The following is a 13,186-nucleotide window of genomic DNA, read 5'->3' on the forward strand; positions in this document are numbered from 1 at the left end:
AAAATCTACAGTACTTTACAGTGTCATTTTGTTTGCAATAGATCTGACCCACATACAGAGAACAGAATATGTAAAGGATGTTTATTGTGACAAAGATTATCAGGAACGTAACGGATGATTCTCCAACTGTATGGGAAGAGAACTGGTGAAAGGAAGAACAAGGAATTAATGCAATCAAGAGAACAGCTAACTAAATAGGTGTGGTCAGGTAGCCAGGGGAAGAGGCATTCAGGATCCAGGTTTGTAGAAGGTTCTTTAGGTGCTGTTCAGTGTGAGCTCAGGCAAAACAGGAATGAGTTTGGTGTGCAGATGCTTACGTTGGAGGGTGAACAGGGTACGCTTACGGCTTGGTCCAGGAGGCGAAGGTAGCAGGAAACTGCCAGCGAGATGCGAATCCAAACGAAGCCAGTAGATAGGAAATTAAATCCTCAGAACGTAGATAGCCTTGATCATCCAGAAAGACCTCCGGACACGTAGCCAGTATTCAGTGATATAAATCCAGGGTTCAGGTTTACTTAGCCTGTGAAGGAGCATAAACAAAGTTACACAAGGTCGAAGAACAAAGCATAGACTTAGTGTTTGGCTTGAGCTTGTTACCATTGTGGTCAAAACACTAGCATCAAAGTGATGGCAGCCTCCTGCTTAAGTACTCCTCAAAGTCATTAGTAGAATAAGTCGCACCTGTCACCCAGCACACCTGAGAAGTCCAGCACCATCTGAAACCACTGAACACATGCAGCAAGCACAAAACACAAAACACAACCCAGATCCTGACATACAGTGCACTATGATTATGAAAAAAGTGTCTAAGAGTTGTGTTGGATAAGGGTTAGGAAGGTGACTTTTGCAAAAGACTGCAGGATGGCATACAATTCTGAAATAATGATATTTCTCTGAATTCACCTGAACTGATAAATTTCTAATTTGTCTTCAGTGATAGCTGGAAACCCAAGGAAAAAATGCCTTCTGTTGTTGTTGTCTTTACAAAATCCTAGTTATTTTTATTGATAATCTACCGTTGAATCTAGCCTGTTATGCATTTTGTCTTTATGTATTTATGACAACAGAAAAACTCATTTCAAGTACTACAAAAATCCCTATGTATATGGATATGTCATAACTTAACCCCCTAGCCTCAAAAATGATAAAACACAACTTTTAATTTCAACTGTTTATTTTATAAACACAGATAACAAGCATTCCAAACCCTGTGTCGACCATGACTTGTTACTTTATGTTAAGCTGCTTTAAATTAGGAAGATATAACAGAAGCTTAGGCAGGAAAAACAAAATATGTGTTTAATTCGGTGTGGGAGAGATTTTAGCACTGAATTATATCTATCAAATCCACACATTAATTTCAAGTTGTGTATTTCAGTTCTTGTAGAACAAAGGAGAGCATCCTCTCTTGAGTTTCTTCCCTTCAGGTGTACCACGAAAGTATTCCAGATAAGATGAGAACACATACTTATTCATGACTTTGATCTTCCCAAAAATTTCCAACTCAGTTTGGTCATTGTGATTAAATGCATCCATCATTTGCTTCGATTTAATGTACAAAGAATTTTCCTTTGCAACAACCTGATCCAACCAGATCTGTCTGTTCTGTGGTGCAATCTCATAGTTGTCAACAGTGCAACCATAGAATCCTCGTTTCAGATGTTCAGGCCACGGCTGATTAGTAACCAAGGGATGGTCATCTCCAACAAAGGCTGTGCACAGGGAGCTGTCAGTCCCTTGAGAACGGCCTACTTCGCAGCCAATAACACTCATGAGAAAAAGTGAGAAGGTTCTGAAGTTCCTTACTGATGCTGAGAACACTGCTGCCATGAAATAACGCCCCCACCTTTCACAGTTGTAGGTACACTGCTGGAACTGAAATGTCTGGCGGCAGAAGTCATTAAATTTGGATGGTTTAAGACCTTGTTGCAGCTCCTGCAGAGAATATTCCCCCTGCTGGTCACCGAAACTCTGACGAAAAAGTTCAGTTTCTGCTCCATTTTCAGTTCTCATGAACTTGCCTACCAGACTTACACTCAGATTTTTCCCATGGATTTTATAAATACAGTCATTTAGAACGTAATACAGGTCTGAGGCCACTTCTTCTCTGGCACAGTAGCGGATCTCCACAAGAAGGTCCTGTATGTTGGATATATGTTTAAGGCGAATGCTGCTCTCTTCTGTCACTTCAAGCCAAACTGCTTTCAGGTTATCGTTGTTGGGGATATAATCAGGGGCACGTCTTTTTTCATTTTCCTCAAAAAACAAGCTCCAAGTGAGCCCCTCCAAACAGTCAATAGAAGGGTATTTTTTCCGTAGCTCCATCGGTACAAACATTTGAGGATGTCTTGGCCACTCCAGACTATTAAGATACAGAATATTTCCTTTATATTTTGGATGTACGATACCTGAACAGCCGAATGTTTTCCTTGTCAGCAGGTCACCTGTTGGGCTGAGTTTAGCAATGACATCACTGCTGTAGTCATGAGACCTCCAGACACCATCTCGTCTACTCATTATCTCCCCATCAGAGTTAACTGATAGGAGTGTGTTGTGTAGGTGTAGTGTTGTTTCCACATTCAGAGAACGGAAAGCTTGGAGCAGCTTCAGAGTGAAGTTTTGGTCATTTCCAAGGTTGCAGCTGATTAGCCTGATTGTGCCAGTGGGATCAATGAGTAATTCAGTCTTTAGGCTGGATACAAATCGGGCAACTTCCTCTGCATCTAAACCAGCCAGGCGGAGTTCTTCTGTGGAGCCCTTACTACCATGGCCAACAAGTACAATATCATCACTTCTGGTAGAAATCGGATGGCCTCCTCTCATAATATTCAGTGCCCCCTCGTGGTACTTCACCAATGTTGATGAATTTGAATTCCTCTCAAACAGATAAGTACCTGATTCAATCACAGCAGGGTCTTCCTCCATTATCACAATAGTCTGGTGGCTGGATTTATGGTCATCTTCCCTAAAGGTAACATTGGGTTGGTTACATAGCCTCTGTGTCTAAAATGTTTTGTTTCTAATCGTAAAATCTGTGGCTGTGTTGTTTGGACTTATTAGAATTTGGTGCCAAGATTTTACTTTATAATATTCACACATTTGTTTTAAAAATAAATGTGTTTTTTTTTTATTGAATTCTTGTTCATTCCCTTTCACATAGAAAACTGTTGTTCAATTTTTAAACAGTGTCATTGTTTTCTATCAGATATAGCCAGATATAATTATTTAAATAGAGCAGCACTGTATCGTGTAGCTCACCTGTTTCCTGGAAAGGAGCTCAGTTGTGTTTTCTCAACTTTCCAATCTGAAATAATACATTTAAATGTACAGTAAAATAATTTATTTATCAGTTAAAAGTTAAAACAAATCATTAAAACAAAACTCTACATGAAGTGAAATGTGAAAGAACACTTCATGTTCACATCAAGCATTTTCATAAGAAATAAAAACACTTATTTCTGCTTAAAATGAGCTATTACACCCATGGGTTGCAGGTTAAAGAAAAACATAATCATATCTGCTGTTTTAACTTCAAATGTTTGGAAAACAAATGTTTGTATAACGTACAAGACCTCTTACTCAGGGCTAAAATACTTTACAACTGTATATTTTCAGACACCATTTTGAATCTGCAGTTCTGCTCAGGAACACCAGAGGTCTTTATTTCTTCAAACTGAAATACCAGTTCCTGTAGTGGATGCAGGTGCTTCACCTCTTATCACCCTGGATTAATTTGTCTACACAGAGTGGAGCCTGCTTGCAGTCACCTGAGAACAGAAATCATTCTGCTGTTTCCACATATGGGTAATTGTAGTTGTAATGTTAAATCGAAGAGATCTTTTTTTTTAATCAAAAGTCCCTAATAATACTGTGTTGTCAGGAAACAGTGATTCAGTGAAAGTGGTAACGTAAGCTGTTGGGAAAACAGGAGGAGAATTGATAAACAGTGCAGAGGACACTTGTGGTTCTTTCATTTCCAAATCCAGAATGAAAGCCCTTTTTCACTCAGTCTGTTATAGTTTAGGACCAAACTCTACTTTGGGACTTATTTATGCATGACTCTGGTGATCTTTTACATCTATTCCTCATGTAGCTAAAGGACAACTTTACAATGAAAATGTCCTACAGTAAGTATCTGTCCTCTTTTACATTCTTAACACATTAATGCCATTATCACATGGCAAAAAATTAAGCATGCATTTCAGCCCAGAAGTTTTAGTTTTTTTTGCACTGCTAATTGAATAAACTGTTCATATGTCTTAATAAATAACTTCAAAATGTTGAGCTTACAAGTGTAGCGGGTGTTTCCGGAACATTTTGAGCATGAGTGTGTGTGTGTGTGTGTGTGTTTGTGTGTGTGTGTTCGTGTGCAGATAATGGTTGCAGTAATGTGCTCTTAACTGCTCATATGTTTATTGTAGTGTTGTACACCACTACAAAAATATTAGCATTACCTGCTGCGTGCAGCATGGGAGCCACTATGATTTATTTTATGTGATGCAAATCCAAACCCAATTTTCAGCTATTTTCTCCAAGGTACTTTGGAGGTACCAGCAAGGTACTATGAATAAACTGAACGTTTAGTGGTTTATGAAAAGTCAGCTAACGGGGTTGCGTGATAGCTTGATAGGGCTTGCTCATGAAGTAGTCACTGTATTATTGGTTGATCTTACAGTTGCAAAACCGAGATTATCTCACAGCGTTTACCAAATAACACAAACAAAAACAGAAATGAAAAATGAGCCCAAATATCTTTCTGAAAAAACACATACTTTGTGCTTATTTAGAAAGTAAAACATATCCTACCAGCTCTCCGCCCTTTGGCCAAAGACAGTAGAACAGTAACAGCAAAATATCCATAGAGTTTCATCATGGCTCTAATGCAGTGTGCAGCACAGCTCGAGAAGCGATCATAATGAACTCAGGAGGCAGAGAAGCTTCAGGTCATATCTCTGTGCACATTTGGTTAGATAGGAATGTAAATGACACGCTAACAATTGACCTGTTAACTGCTAGCTGCTAGGCAAAAAACTGCCTATTTTGCCTGAGTTTTCCAGTATAAGTCTATTTCACTGTGTAGTAAGGGTAAAAATACATTACTAACTGCTTGTCTACAACCTGAATATGAAAATATATTATTGTAGGTTTGAAATAAAATAAAGTTGTCTGTTGCTTCACAGAAAAATAAATACATTTGGACTATTTGGGTGAAGCATCCAGCTGGGTACTGGCACAGTTTTTGGCACTATTGCCCTGCAAGACAGTCCTGGGTTCAAATGCCAGCCTTAAATCATTCTGCATGAAGTCTTTTTGGGTCCTCTGGTGTTAATTGGTCTCTCTAATTTGCCCTTGGGGGTGAGTGTGTGTTTGTCTTGTGTGTGCTGTGTTCTCCTGTGATTAAGAATGTGACCATATTTGTATTCATACAGAAGATTTCCAGTTTGGAACACACTTCTGAATGGATACAATGTTGTTTTAGGCACTTCACGAGCAGAACATTTACATTTGGAATTTTGTGCGCAACCTTAGTTGGCACCAAAACAAAGCAAAGAGGACTCCCTGCTAGCACCACGGTATGCTATTGGAAATATTAGATTTTCTTATTCAACTGCATTGATGATGGAGAAAAAAAAGTGGACTTTACATCAGCAATAAGGTATGTAGCTAGTTTTACACTGAACATAATTACTCCCCTGGAACAATGTTAAACAGAATTTTAATATCAAAGGTACAGAGGAAACCGGGCTGCACGGTGGTGCAGTTGGTAGCACTGTTGCCTTGCAGCAAGAAGGTCCTGGGTTCAATTCCCAGCCTGGGGTCTTTCTGCATGGAGTTTGTGTGTTCTCCCTGTGCATGCGTGGGTTCTCACCGGGTACTCCGGCTTCCTCCCACAGTCCAAAGATATGCCTGTTAGGTTAATTGGTGACTCTAAATTTCCCTTAGGTGTGTGAATGAGTGTGTGCGTGGTTGTTTGTGTGTTGCCCTGCAATGGACTGGCGACCTGTCCAGGATGTACCCTGCCTCTTGCCCATAGACTGCTGGAGATAGGCACCAGCTCCCCTGTGACCCACTATGGAATAAGCAGTAGAAAATGACTGACTGACAGAGGAAACCAGGCAAAAGTCCAAATCAACCTGCCTGTTATTTTCAACCAGCCCCAAATGCCCGGGTGTGTTTACAGCAGCAGACATTGAGCCAAACTGCTTCCCTCCAGAAAAGACCGTTGATAAGTATTTTGCCACAGGTGTACTTTTATGGTGCATTCAAGTACACCTTGTACATTTGAAGAGACTGCAAAGTGATGTATACATTATTTTTATATTGTAAATAAGAATGTCAGCACAACTTATGGTTTTATTGTTGGATCGCTTCCAGTCTGAATGCATGCTGGTCCCTGCGCACTATACAATGTGACGCAAGAGCAGAAGTAGAAGGAAAATATAGTAGCACAAATCAAAAGACGTACGAGTTCAAAAATGTCTTATGGGGCTAAGTTGAGTAGTGAAGAGGTGCAGGGCTAGCTACATTTGATACTGCCCCCGAAGCAATCCATTGCAACTGCATGATGTTGTTCAGTTCGGTCTAAACATCTGTGTGAAACCAAACCTTGGCAACTGAAGATGTGAATTTTCTCCCTTTTACTAATCCCTGGACCAGACCAGCAGTGTAAATGTGCTCTAAGGCTCACAGGTTCTTTATCCATAGCAAATGGTTCCTGGAGTCATGATGGGCTGAGTGTTTATCTTTAATAACTAAACACAGAAAAACTTACAGAAAGGCAAGGTACGGGACAAGAACAAGGTAACATGCATGGAGCAGATAGTCAACAGTACCATCCATTGGGTGAAATGGAAACCATAGAGTATAAATACTGAGGTAGGGAGGAGAATGGACCAATGAAAAAGGAAGGCTAATCAGGAGAATTATGGGGCAGCTCATGACAGAAAACCTGCAGAGCAACTGAAGGAGGGAGGCTGATTAACACAAATGGGCAGTGAATCAAATGGAACTTATTTATACAGGAATATAAGAAGCAAACAATGAGCTAAAGAACATAAACAGGGGGGAAACAAATCTACAAGAATAAACAAACTAAAACACCTACTACAGGAATCCAAGAAAGTAATCTGAACACAACAATGAATGATGAATCTAATCAACGTGAATGAACTGAAATAACAGCAACTAAAGAATGTGAGTAGAGAAAACGGAGAAGGAACTCAAAACCTAACACAGGCAGATCTTGACACCTGGCCCATTCAAGACAATGAGACCTGTGGTCAGGTACTGCTGCAGCTTGTTTAACTCTTTCGCAGGGGACTGTTCACAATGAAGCGATCACCAGTGTGGGATATGACCAAAAGATGTCCGTCTTTATACCTTTCTGTGACTCCTTCAGTCTCTCTGTGCCTCTGTTGCAACCTGAGGATGACAATCTGTGCGCTTTAAGCTCAGTGGCCACTTCCGTCTGAGAACATCCTGTTTCATGGCTTAAAATGGTCACTTACAGCTGATTGGCTGTTAGGTGTCATCTTGGTGATGTCAAAATGTGAACTTTATGATTAAGAGGACTGTTTAAACCCATTTTTCATCATTTTAGTTCACATCCAATAATCATTCTTCTAAGTAAAGGTTGTTTCAGTGAACCTTTGTCAGATCCTGATCTGTTTTTTACCCTGTTAACACGTGGGTTTCTCTTCCATTGATCTCCTGTTTTCTCCATTCATGCTGCCTCTAGTTCGACTTTTTGTCACTTCTGGCTTCTCAGTTTTCAGAAAGATTTTGTTCATTATTATCTTCTGCCTCCTGTCTGCATTAGGTCCTCATCAAACCACCAAAATATTACATTTTTTGAAGCCACCAACAAACTTCTGGCATAATCCTGTCTGGCAGAACTGGTAGAGTTAAACTAGGTTTACTGGACAAAGGCATAGCTCTCAAAAGTTCTCAAGAGTTGAGGTTAGGGCTGCAAGAAGACAATTATTAAAGCAACATTTTTGCCAACTTTAGCTTTTCTGAAACCAATTTGGATGTTTTTTCAGTACCATTGTTAAGGTGGAACATACAGTTATGTCCAAATTTCAGCCATCTTTTTGTTTGTAGTGAAGTTGAACAATTTGAAGATAGTTATCCTTCTTTATGCTCAAGTTTTGTCTCATCTGACCATAAAACCTTCCCCTGAAGGCATGTGACTTGTTTATTTGGGTAGCTACAGTTGAGCTTAAAGGAGTCCATTTTGTAGCAGTTTCTTCCTGTTTGATTGGCACCATCCACAGCAGCGTAAAACTCCTTCCAGACCTTGGTGAAGTGGAGACATTTCTGAGGAACTGTCTCCACAATTATGTCAAATTGTTTGACCTGATAATCTTGGACCCTGCAGTTGTTCAGAAATTGCTCAGAAATCGTTCCAACTTGTGTAAATCTACACTTCTTAGGTCTTCACAAAGGTTCTTTGACTTTCTTATTGTTCTGAGTATTTGGGCAATCGACTGAGCGCTGTCAAACTTATAATTTTATATCCTGGTAAACTACCAGCTTCAGCCAATTATGATCCCTCACAAAACTGGCTTCATCAAGTCAAGACAATTGGAACCTTCCTACTTGAAGAAAGGCAATGTTTCGTAAATTGCAAACAGTAAAAATACTGTTTTCAGTATGGAAGAATAATCTTTGTTTTTATTTACCTGATCAAAGAGCTGAATAAGATTTTCCACCAATTCATAAGAAATCTCACTATACAGTTGTAGCTTAAAAGCTGAAATGTAACAATTTCTAAAAGTCTTATGAACCTTGACTGTCTGAAGCATTTTGATGTCACTTTCACAGATACTATGGACTAATTGATAAACTGCATCATACTTGGCTCATATTATTCTTGGTCAATATAAAACATGTGTCAGCAGCTTCATGTTTGACACTAGAAGGGACACCGCATGTAACCACATGGCTTTTTTCAGGTCAATGTTAATCCTCTCCAAGCTTCTTATCTCCTTATCAGCCCTCTTACTTACTCCATTCCTCAATGCCCCCACTGTAAAATCCCTCAAAGCTTTATTCCCTTCTGCCGTTCTTTTTCATACTATTGTGTGAACCTACATTTGGACCCTATTCTGGAATTCCCTGGTGTAACCGTGAGCCATGACAGGTGAAAGTGTTATCTTATCATTGGGATGAAGTTGGATAGAGAAGAAGTGAAGGTTCCTTTGAAAAAAACCAAGAAGGAATTGTCTCCAAAGAAAAATCCTTTGTGAGCAGAAGACCAACAGAGAGTTCAGCAGCGTGGTTTCACCAGTTCCACAAAAACAGCTAATTTGTGTGTGGAGATAACAGAGCCGGTGAAAATGTAAAGAAACTGTGGGGAGTTGGTTGAAATGAGATTAAAATTCTTCAGAGACAACACTAAAGGAAACAAGCTGTTCAACAAAAGGTACACACACACGCACTTGCGCACAAGAGACCAATTTAAAAACATTTCAGCTATTATGTAATGGATTTCAAATAAATGAATACCTGGTTTAATACCTGGTTATAGCTTGTTTCTGTGGTTAATGCACTGCTAAATATTTTTATTGTATGGTCTTGGTTTTGTGCCTGCATATACTAGATGCTTATCGACATGTTATGTACTCAAAGACATACCACAGAAAAGAAAACTGTATGTTTACTTGTATATAAAATAATGCATATATTTGCATTACATTGCTGAGTCTATGTTTTCTATTTGTAAGTACTCCTGCTCTTCTGTTTAGTGTTTTTTGGCAAGACTTTATCAAGAATCCAAATATTTCAGTTCAGGCTGAGATATCTGGGTCTCCATGATCCTCAGGGTGCTTCACAATCTTAACTAATTTCGGTTTATGTGGGAATAAGACACAAAAACCTACAACTTACACTTACCAATGTTATTAGACATGACCTGATTTACATTGGTGGTCAAATATTCCAACATGCTGTGATCCTGTCAGGTATGAGGCAAGAACATTCTTTGACATGATGCGCTTCCTGAAATCGGCAGAAAATCAAGGAGCACTGCAAGAAAATTATCCAGTTCTCCTGAACAGCTTGGGTGGAGGAGAAACTATGTCTCAAAAAATTTAAGGGTTTGATACAGATGAGTAATTATCAGAACGAGGAGGAAAGAGTCAGTTTTTCATGTCATTGAGTCTTTGATATACCTTATCCAGGAATTGCATACCTTCCAAATGTTCCTAAACTAGTGACTGGAGAATGGAATTCTGATGGCCGAGCAGAATTCCTTTTTGTGACAGTGCAGTCTGTAAATGCAACGCAGAGTCAGGTTGGCCAGATCATTCTCTACAGGAATCACAACTTACAGGAGAGATGAGCGAGAGACACAAACAAATACAACACAACCTGCACACATATCTCTGAGTGTGACAAGATTAACTAATGCTGACAATGAAAAACTGTCTGCTGTTTAAAATGGAACTAACTTCGAATAAAAGCATAAGCCTGCCTCCAGACAAATGTTGAAAAATGCCACCAAAGTGGGCAGTTCCCAGAGACACTGAGGGTCAAGGCCAAGTGTGGGGATAAACGAAGGGGATTAAGCGGCTGTGTAGTCAGGAGGACAAGGGATAGTAGCAGCAAGCTTAATTTTATATACTGAAACATGGAGCGTGACCAGAGCGATGCTGGCAGTTTGACCACAAATCACTCTCTTGAGGTGGAGGATTTTTCATCCCCATCGTCACCAGAGGTTGAGGGAGGCTTTGTGGAGCCGAGCGGGCCTGAGCCTAATCAGGTCGAACCACTGGCTCAAGGCACTGACTCAGCGATTGCAGTGGAGGACAGAATGGGTGCAGTTTCTAAGAGGTAAAGTGATGTTAGCAGCATCATTGCTAACATGGGCTGATGTTCAAAGCAGTAACACATTCAGAAAGTTCAGAAGTACTTCCATGTAGATTTTTACTATCTCAAATAAAGCATATGATCAAATGTATAAAGCATAAAATGCTTTGAACAATGCTTGCAGTTCCAACTCTTGACTCGCTACATGGGGCATGAGTATGAGTGAAAGGGTTGTATACCTGAATGCAGGGCTGTCACATAGACATGCACCAAGCTTTACCGTTTGAACCAATAGGAAAATCCAACTGAAGTAACCACCGTTACCCAAAGAGGGCAGCACTAAGACGGTTTTAGGACAAATATTGTAGAATTAAACAAGTTTGCATGAAAATGTAAATATTTGCACAGTAACATAAAGATCTCACCCTTAAGGCCCAGTTTATACAGTTTATCTGCAAAAAAAGTTAATTTGGGGTTTATTTCCACTTTAAGGTGACTGTGGCTCAGTAGGAAGAGTAGTCATCTTGCAATCGGAAGGTTGTAGGTTTGATTCCAGCTTCCTCCTGCTGTATGTCGATGTGCCCCTGGGCAAGGCACTTAACCTCAAGTTGCCTACCGATCTGCGTATCGGTGTATGAATGTGTGAGCATTAGTGAGTGCGATTGAGTGAATGTGGCTCTAGTGTAAAGCGCTTTGAGTGGTCTGTATGACTGGAAAGGCGCTATATAAATTCAGTCCATTCAGTCCATTTAACTTATTTGAAGTGAACAACAGACAGTAATGGATGTGAATCCATTATTGGTACTTGAGATGACAGGTGTTGTGAACTATACTTCATATGAAGTATATTTCATAAAGCAAACACAGTTGTGAATAAAAATAAATATTTGTAAATTATTTCAAAGAAATCTCTAAAGATGCATCCTATCTTCTCAAAACTAGAAACAACTGTTATATGAAATACTTGTCTGTTAGAGGTTTACACACTGATTTTATTATTATAACTGTAGTAATTAAAGGTCAAACTTGTATGTTTAAAATTTAGATTAGCTGCCAATGTGAAGCAACCAGTCCACTTCCTAATGAAAATTACCACAGTTAAATATTAAATAACATGACTTTCCAATGTGTGGAACTAGTTGTACATAGTATGTTAATGCTTGGTAACGATCTGTGACTGGACTTGATAAAAACATGAATCAGGAGTTAAAGATAACTGTAAAAAGTCATTTCTAACTGACGGAGAATGTACATACGCTCCAGCATCAACTCAGCTGTGCTGTTAACCAGCTCGTAAAAAGAATAGCTTCCTAGAATTCATAGTGAGTTTGGAGTGAAATTATGAGCTTTCCACTTCTAGATTAGGGCCATTGAGTTTAGGGATGCAGCTGTTACCATTGACATTAGTGTCACATTAAGTTGAAGTGGACCCAAATGCAGATAGGACATCAGGAAAAGCACTGTGGTGAGCAGAGTTTAAATATAAACAAAGGAAAACTTACATAACTAGCTGAACCAAAACACAAAAGGAACCACAAACTCCCCACTAAAATAAGGGGGGGGGGAGTATTTCCTTTTACAAATCATTTTAAGAAAAACATGGACATATAGCTTTGTTTCTTTTGAAACACTGTTTCTAAAGTAAACCCTGTCTGAAGAAACCTTGGGCAGGATAGCTCCTTTTTACCTAACAAAAGTCTGTACTTATCTAGCACACAACTGCCTATTGTAAGTTTGTCGTGTTTCATTTATTTCCTTTTTGTGGCAGTTACTGTCAATAACTCGCCTCAACCCCTCAGTTTACTGGCTCATTCAACCCACAGCTGTGACTTTGGACCCTGACTTTAGACATCACACTGAGATGAAGAAGAACAGGGAGGTTGGGGGGAGGAGAGAAAAGTCTGTGGTGTGTTTACAACAGCTTTTTCTAGTATTATTGCAAAGGCTTGTCTCCTTTAGGAAGATTCTTTACAGAAAAACTATAAAGAAAATTAAATATTTTTCAGATCATATTTTTTATGTGTTTAATAGATCTCTGACCACAAAAGATGCACCATGAGCTGACATATGAAGTCATAATCAACACAGAATGCTTTGCAGTATAACAGTGGGTTATTATTGTTTCATAGATTAACAAGATTTTTCCAATATTTGTATTATTTTATGTTCTTTTTTCCATTGTTTAGTAGGAGAGATTCAATTCAATTCAGTTTTATTTATATAGCGCCAATTCACAACACATGTCATCGCAAGGCACTTTACAGAGCCAGGTACATACATTCCAATTAATCCTAACCATTGAACAGTGCAGTCAGATTCAGTTATTTATTCAAATTCTATAAAACGTTTTTCTATCTATGAAGATCCATGTGCA

The 13,186-nt window shown here is 39.2% G+C and overlaps 2 protein-coding genes across 3 annotated transcripts in view; one reads left to right on the forward strand and one right to left on the reverse strand.

Moving 5' to 3' along the window:
* Positions 1-133: 133 nt before the first annotated feature.
* Positions 134-4,903, reverse strand: LOC124879648. 2 transcript variants are annotated; one of them, XR_007041075.1, is made up of 4 exons: positions 4,807-4,903; positions 3,259-3,304; positions 598-2,965; positions 134-520 (listed from the first exon to the last, which is right to left on the reverse strand). XR_007041075.1 is itself a non-coding variant. In XM_047384343.1 (3 exons), exons 1-3 carry the CDS (start codon positions 4,871-4,873, stop codon positions 1,375-1,377), a joined length of 1,704 nt encoding a protein of 567 aa, XP_047240299.1. In that variant the 5' UTR covers positions 4,874-4,903; the 3' UTR covers positions 528-1,374. The 2 variants fall into 2 exon arrangements, 1 of the variants encoding a protein (XP_047240299.1); XM_047384343.1 differs by lacking the exon at positions 134-520 and having other exon boundaries at positions 528-2,965.
* Positions 4,904-9,119: 4,216 nt separating this feature from the next.
* Positions 9,120-13,186, forward strand: part of sema4ab (sema domain, immunoglobulin domain (Ig), transmembrane domain (TM) and short cytoplasmic domain, (semaphorin) 4Ab) — a 59,604-nt gene continuing 55,537 nt past the window's right edge. Inside the window, exon 1 of the mRNA XM_047384530.1 lies at positions 9,120-9,427. The gene's annotated coding sequence lies outside the window, so the exon portion shown is untranslated. The remainder of the gene's footprint in view (positions 9,428-13,186) is intronic.

Source organism: Girardinichthys multiradiatus, chromosome 13, assembly GCF_021462225.1.
Source record: "Girardinichthys multiradiatus isolate DD_20200921_A chromosome 13, DD_fGirMul_XY1, whole genome shotgun sequence".
Taxonomy (NCBI): domain Eukaryota; kingdom Metazoa; phylum Chordata; class Actinopteri; order Cyprinodontiformes; family Goodeidae; genus Girardinichthys; species Girardinichthys multiradiatus.